The 7,676-nt window shown below is 43.3% G+C and overlaps 1 protein-coding gene across 3 annotated transcripts in view; it reads right to left on the bottom strand.

Annotated features, from left to right (window-relative positions):
* Positions 1-7,676, bottom strand: part of GRIA4 (glutamate receptor, ionotropic, AMPA 4) — a 329,532-nt gene that overhangs the window by 180,011 nt on the left and 141,845 nt on the right. For all 3 annotated transcript variants that reach the window (XM_015412885.1, XM_015412884.1, XM_015412886.1), the window contains exon 3: positions 2,694-2,933. In XM_015412885.1, coding sequence (XP_015268371.1) covers positions 2,694-2,933 — 240 coding nt within the window. The remainder of the gene's footprint in view (positions 1-2,693; positions 2,934-7,676) is intronic.

The following is a 7,676-nucleotide window of genomic DNA, read 5'->3' as shown; positions in this document are numbered from 1 at the left end:
AGAGTAAACCAGCTTGGCTGCAGTTATCCCAGGCTCACAGTCAGTTAAGCTAAAGCAAAAGCGTGCCAGAAACCGTAAGTCTTCCAGAAATTCCTAGAACTACAACTGTCACTTCCAGGTTTTTCCAAGTGACATCATCACAGTTGTGATGCTGGCGAGATTGTTTTTTTGGGGGGAAAACTCCACCACAGCTTGGAATGGTGCCAGACAACAGCAACAGTTTTTATCATACCATTTTTAACGGTGTGATATGTTATTCTATTGTGTTGTATACCGCCCTTCAGGGAATGGGTGGTATAAAAATTGAATTTAATAAAGAAATAATAAATGAATAAACTGACCAAACCAGGACCCTGGAGGGCCTAGATATCACCAGTGGAGCCAGCTTTACCCCTGCCCAATAGCACGTCTAGACCAGACTAATGAAGGGGAAAATAGATGGGGTGACAGCAGCCTGTTTAACTAAACAATTCTCAGTAATGACAAAAGTTCTACTAAGTAGATGAGGCATAACCAGGGCCTAGAAATACAGTCTTTTCAGTGAATCCATTGAGGGGGGGGGGGTTAGAAGAACAGCTGACCGGTTTGCAACCAATCACAAACATGTATTTAATTTTTACATGATTTGTGTCAAACGCAGAAACAATGAAAAGTCTTGTGATGTTTTCAAGACTATGGATTGGATTCAAAGTAGAATTTTTCTACCTCCTCCTGCTGTGGCAGCTCCTTAAGTTCCCCAAAATGCTGCTTGTGGGGAACAGGAGACCATCTCAGCTAAAGTAGGAGTCTGCAAAGTAGGGGTCTGCAATGGAAACAGAAACTGACAAAAATGCAGCGTCCCCCCCCCCGTACAAAACGACCTTTGGATCCAACCCTAACAAACATACTGTGGCATACACTTTCATGGGCCACAGAGACTTTGTTAGAAAATCTGGGGAAATGACGGGGGGGGGAACTTATCTGGGAAAATTAAAGGGGAAAAAAATGCTAGTTTTTCAGATGCCACAAGATTCTTCATTGTTTTTCCTAACGATGGCTGCGGTCACACGGAGCATTAGCCACGCTAGAGCGATGGAAGACAGGCGGAGTTTCCGGGCGCGATCTCACCGGCACATCTGGGAAGCATAGCACTTCCGTGGCTCAACTGAGGCTTGCCGCCGAAAACACGCATCAAAAAACTAGTACCTCGGAGGTACTAGTTTATGGTAACTGCGGGGCAAGGGCAGGCGTCTGATCGCGTTTCCGGAGGCATCCGGCGCCCGCCCATGTCCCCTTGCGAAAAAGGTTTTTTTCCCCCATATCTCCGTGGATGCGCACAAGCACCCAACGGAGCATGCGCAGTCGTGGTGTACACGAAAAAAAACATCCAGTTTGCCGCACCGCGCTCTTCTTTTTTGCGCACGGAATTGTCTTGCGATCAGCACCTCTCCCTTCCCACGGAACCTCCACGGTACCTCCACGGTACCTCAATGGGAGGTCTGATCTCTTTACCACGCGTTAGTTTGCCCCGGGGCAAACTACCACGCTTCCCCCCCCGCGCAGTTTCCTGCCCGTATGACCGGGGCCACAGACTAATATGGTAACCCCTTTGGAGTGTTGCAAATTTAGGAAAATAGCATTATAACTTCTGTTAACTTCTTCATTGCAAAAACCACTTTGATGGTTTCAAAGTTGTTGAGATAAGTTTCCGAAGTATAACAAAACATATTGTTACAAATGAGGTTCTGAAGCTGCCTTTGGTATGGCACTGCATGGTTCAAACTGTGTCAGTTTGGAATTTAGATGAGAAAGGTGGATTCTGGCTGTCTGGGATTTTTTTTAACTGAAAACATTTTAGGTTTGCATGGAGAACAGTTACAATTGTATGTTTGTTTCCCCATGTATTTGATTCCTAATTACTGCAGCTTGATCACAGAATATATTGCAATGCAGAATATATTGCAATGCAGAAATGAAATATAGCTATTTACAGCTGTATTTCAAAGCATGCTTATCTGAGTGTTTTAAAAACAAAGAAGAGAAACCGTGCACCATGGACTAAATGGTACACTATGACATATATGTCCATACTGAGTTGCACAGAACCACCACAATGATTCACAATAAGAAAGGTCTGCAGGTAAATAGTTATGCAAAATTAGCACATAGTGAGCACATTTGTATTAATACAGGTGATACCAAACATTAGCAGCGCATATGTTGCTTTTGAAATCTACGCATGATGCAGCCACATTTGACCACTTTTATATCCTTCAATGCCCCCAGTCTCAAAGCCATAAATAAATTGGATTTAGTTTAATCATGGCCAGAATGTGCCCATTCTAACATTGGAATTATTCACTATGAATGTGAGGGGCCTTCAATCAACCCATCCAAAAGTCTGAAGTGTGAGTCTAAAATCATGGTAAGAAATCTAAACAAATCCCTTTAAAAAAAAAAGTTTGCTTTTCATTTAGAAGTTCTTTATAGCTATTATTCTTAAGCTCATTTTTGTATCCATCTACCATAAAACAAAAGCGAACAAAACTCTCAGATATGGGCCACCCATAGAATGGTGACATGCAGCCGATAGCCTTTAAAGTTACCCACCCAAACCATGACTTTATTATGAGAGCAATGTTTTTTCCCCAAGTACAAGGTGCAGAAATGCTCCTTGAGGCAGCTAAATGGTGCAGGAAATGCTAACTACTTACCCCTATCCGTGTCATAAAGGAAGACAAAGCGGTTCCATTTGTAATTGCCCAGCAAACTTAGGAGCGCTCCCTGTAAGGAAGGCCTCAGTTGCAGCACAAACTGGCTCTCGCCCTCGGTGGGGAAACTTGGCGTGATGAGGGAGATGTGCAAGGCGCTGCAGAATGAGGTCAAGGTATGTACTGATCGTTTATCGTACAGTCCAAAAATGGCAAAAACTCCTCTTGAATACTGGGAGCAGACTGGAAAAAAAACATGGAGAAAAACATGAGATTACAAATAATATTGCATCAAACGTTTCTTGGTTATTATGATACCTGAGTCAACATCAACTACAGAGGAGGAAAGGTCATCATACTCTGGTTTCTGAGACTGACAGTATATGGGACCTGGGGTTGCCAACTCCAGGTTAGGAAATTTATGGATATTTGGTGTGGGGTTGTATCGGAGGGTGGTGTTTGGGGAGGGGAGAGAGCTCAGTGGGGTAAAATGCCACTGTCACTGTTCACAGATAAAAGTTCACTGTTGATCACAATATTTAGCAGTCACGAACACTCCTGTGCTTAAGTTTAAAATGATCACATGAAAATGAATTTTCAGAGCAACTACATAGGATTATTTACTCTGGAAGAAAGAAAAACAAATATATTCTTTCAATGAATGAAATAAGAATACTTTCATACCAGTTTCATTGCTCTAGAGATCTAAATTGTGAATGCAAATGACCTTTTACAATAGGTATGACATCATATCACATCCTAGCTGGCCTCCTATGCTCATTCACATTCATGAAACATATTAGAACTTTAAAAGGCTTTATAAATATTTACTTTCTGACTTAATTCACTGAGAAAAATAACTATTATTTCTGTTTTTTTAAAAAAAAAGATGTATTGAGCAGGAGAGCAGTTTGCAGAAGACTGTTTGGGAATGAATGGAGGAAGAGGAGGAAGAGATTGGATTTATACCCTGCCCTTCACTCAGAGCAGCTTACAAACTCCTTTCCCTTCCCCTCCCCTCCTGTGAGGTAGGTGGGGCTGAGAGAGCTCTTTTGAGAACTGCCCTTTCAAGGACAGCTCTTGTCAGAACTATGGCTTGCCCAAGGTCATCCAGCAGCTGCAAGTGGAGGAGTGGGAATCAAACCTGGTTCTCCCAGATTAGAGTCGGCACACTTAACCACTACACCAAACTTCATTATGCCATTATGTGTATGCCCTAGGGTTGCCAGGTTCCCTCATTACTCTGGTGGAAGGATTTGGGGGGTGTTCCGGGGGTGGGCGGATCATGTGCCCCCTGCTGATCAGCTGAAGCCCTTTAAATCTCACAGGAGGGGAGGAAGAAGGGGTGATCCTGGGTGGTCGTTCTTGGGGGTGGGGCTTGGGGAACGGGGCTTCTCCCACTGACCAGCTGGCTGGTGGCAGATTGGAGCCTCCAAAAGAATAAAACAGTAGAATAGAGTAAGAGCCCAGTAGCACCTTAACTACTAACTATGTTTGTGGTAGGGTATGAGCTTTTGTGAGTCATTTGCTCACTTCTTCAGATACCATTAAAACAGCTGTTCAGCACTTACCACACACATTCTGTTAGTTTGCCTTTAGCTGACCCAATAGTTTATTTGCTAATAAGGAACATGTATGGCACAGCCAAACTGCAGAAGTACCTAGCTGCACAAAGAACAGATAAATAGACTGTGAATAAAGTAATGGCAGAACTTTGTTCCCTTTGCTTAAGACTAGTCGGCTGTGCAAAACTTTAGAAGGCTACTCATGGGATATCTTGGCAGAGATGCAAAATTTTTAGTGTTTCCAGGAACTAGTGCCCTGTGCCTCATAAAATGTAATATATCAATCCTCAGTTCCTTTAATTCTTCTCTTTAGTCTATTAGATCAACAAAGGCTGTGGTCACATGAGCAGTTTGCCACAATACAGTAGAGTTACCTTTGCAGATTTAAAGAGCATGATCAGACAGCAACATCTGCCTTCCATGCCCCAGACATTGGCACCTCCTGTTGCCCTGCTTTGGAAGTGGAGTAATCAGGCACCAGGGAAAGTCCAATGTTTGCAGATGCCAGTGCTTCTACTCTGCTTTCCCAGATGTCTGAACTCTCCTGCTGCGAAAGGAATCCAGAAGGGAAGTCTGAACCCACAGTTCTGTTTCTGCCACTGTTTTTTCTAATTGCTGCCTATATGTGCATATGGGATGCACCCACCTGCATTAAAACAAAAATGACCGGGTAGCGTGCTCCATGGTTGAGACACTGCAGTACTGTGAATGCCTGACCACCAGACAAGCACGTAGTGGAACCACCCCAGGGTGTGCTGTCTAGTTGGTCTGCACTGCAACAGTTTAAACAGGTGCAATTAGAGCACTGGTTCCCAAAGTGGGCAATACTGCCCCTTGGGGGGTGCTGCAATGATCCAGGTGGGCTGGAACGATCCAGGTGCAGATCCACAAACTGCAACTTTTTGTCCACTTTTTGAAGGTAGATTACAGGGAGGGCTGAGTAATTTTTTTTTTTGAAAAGGGGGCGATAGGCCAAATAAGATTGGGACCTCCGAATTAGAGGCACGCCCAGATCGCGGCAAGCCTCCAGTGCGACCACAGCTAAAGAATGGCAACAAGCTAATACAACATGGACTCCAAGAACGTTAAGACTATATTAAACATTTTATTAAATGTACTTCCCTACGAACAATGGAAGGTCCCCCACTTAATGATATTACATTATGTGATAATTTGGAAGGGTGCAATTTTATTTACATTAGTACCAACAAAGAACTATATTTTAAATCCAACAAAAATCTTGTTATATGTTTTAATTAATTATACGGTTGGCTATGAATAATTCTTATGAATTATCTCTAAAAGACAGTTTCAGCCGAGGATGAATTCTTGAGATAATAGCTGAAGGTTACAGTGCATTTTATGTAAACTGAATGGGAAATTAAAATTAAAATTAGCTGTAAATTAGCATTAGTTAAGTGTATTTTTTCTGTTACAATACATTTTGAATGTCATAATGGCACAATTTGCAAATGATCTTAACCAACTCTGCTACTGATATTGTACAACAAAAGCTGAAAAGATCTTTACTGGAAATAGGAAGTAGGAGTCTGAAAGATTTGACAATCAACTCAACAACACCTTTTCTCCTGTGGTTCAAATTTCACTGTCTACTACATATAAAATAGTGTGATATCATTGTTTACAACGTCAGTACTACTTACCTAATATCCCCCCCACACACAAATACACAGACACTTGCAGGGCTATTTTTGGGCAGGAACGCACAGGAACGGAGTTCCGGCTGGCTCCTGAGTTGGCCACGCCCAGCAGGAACTCATTAGCATAACAGGCCACACCCAACAGCAGAAACTCATTAGGATTGGCTACATTAGGGGTGTGTGGCCTAACATGCAAAGGAGTTCCTGCTACAAAAAAAGCTCTGGCAACAAACAAGGTAAACAGAATAAGAAGCAAAAGGTTGGTGTGGCTGGATGACCACACTTCTGGTAACATGTGGGTGCGGCCCAACATGCTAATGAGTGGTGCTGTCAGGGGTGTGGCCCAATATGCTAATGAGTTTCTGCTATTTGGTGTGGCCTATTATGCTAATGAGTTCCTGCTGGGCTTTTTCTACAAAAAGAACCCTGGACACTTTGTATGGCACACATGTTGAATTTAGAAACTGCTCAACTTTTTTCATACACACCCAGTAAAGGGGATCTGACCACTTATACTGCATCTTCTGATTTCTGAGAAATTCAGCAGCTGGAAGACTGAGGAAGATTTTGGGAAGATTGAAACAATGTTTCCCTTCCCATGTATAAGGTCTCACCTGCCCCATTCTACATACTCATAGAATCACAGAATCACAGAGTTGGAAGGGGCCATACTGACATCTAGTCCAACCCCCTGCTCAAAGTTTCAACCAGAAGGTTCTGAGGGTGAAGGGATGAGAAAGGCAATACTCATGCATGAACACGTGGACCTGCCTTACACTGAATCAGACCCTCCATTCATCATGGTCAAGTATTGTCTGCTCAGACTGCCAAAATGCATCTTCTGATTTCTGAGAAATTCAGCACCTGGAAGACTGAGGAAGATTTCGGGAAGATTGAAACAATAAGGTTTCCCTTCCCATGTATAAAGTCTCACCCGTCCCATTCTACATAGTCATATAATCATAGAATCACAGAGATGGAAGGGGCCATACTGACATCTAGTCCAACCCCCTGCTCAAAGTTTCAACCAGAAGGTTCTGAGGGTGAAGGGATGAGAAAGGCAATACTCATGCATGAACACGTGGACCTGCCTTACACTGAATCAGACCACCATTCATCATGGTCAAGTATTGTCTGCTCAGACTGCCAAAAGCTCTCCAAGGACTCAGGCAGAGGTCTTTCACACCTGGTCCTTTCACCTGGAGATGCAGGGGGTTGAATCTGAGACTTTCTGCATGCCAAGCAGATGCTCTACCACTGATTTATGGACTCTCATAAGAACATAAGAAGAGCCCTGACGGATCATGCCAGTGGTCCAGCATCTGGTCTCACACAGTGGCCAACCAGCTCCTCTGGAGGTGCAACAAAAGGCACAGAGGCCAAGACCTTCCTCTGGTGTTGCTTCCTGGCACTGGTATTCAGAGGTTTACTGCCTCTGAAGGCAGCGTTTCCCTTTAGTCACTATAGCTAGTAGCCACTAATAGACTTATCCTCCATGAATCTGTCTAACCCACCTTTAAAGCTGTTTATGCCTCTGGCCATGACTACAGCCTCTGGCAGCAAATTCCACATTTTCATTACTTGCTGTGTAAAGGATTTCCTTTTGACCGTCCTAAATCTACTACCCATCAGCTTCACTGGATGACATCATGTTCTAGTATTTCAGGAAAGGGAGAAAAATTTCTCTTTGTCAACTCTCTCCACCCCATGCATAATTTTATAAACCTCTATCATGTCCCCCCCCCCCCAGGCATCTCTTT

The sequence above is a fragment of the Gekko japonicus genome, unplaced genomic scaffold (genome assembly GCF_001447785.1).
Source record: "Gekko japonicus isolate JY-2015 unplaced genomic scaffold, Gekko_japonicus_V1.1 scaffold1448, whole genome shotgun sequence".
NCBI lineage: Eukaryota > Metazoa > Chordata > Lepidosauria > Squamata > Gekkonidae > Gekko > Gekko japonicus.
This window is presented reverse-complemented; position numbering and strand designations above follow the sequence as displayed.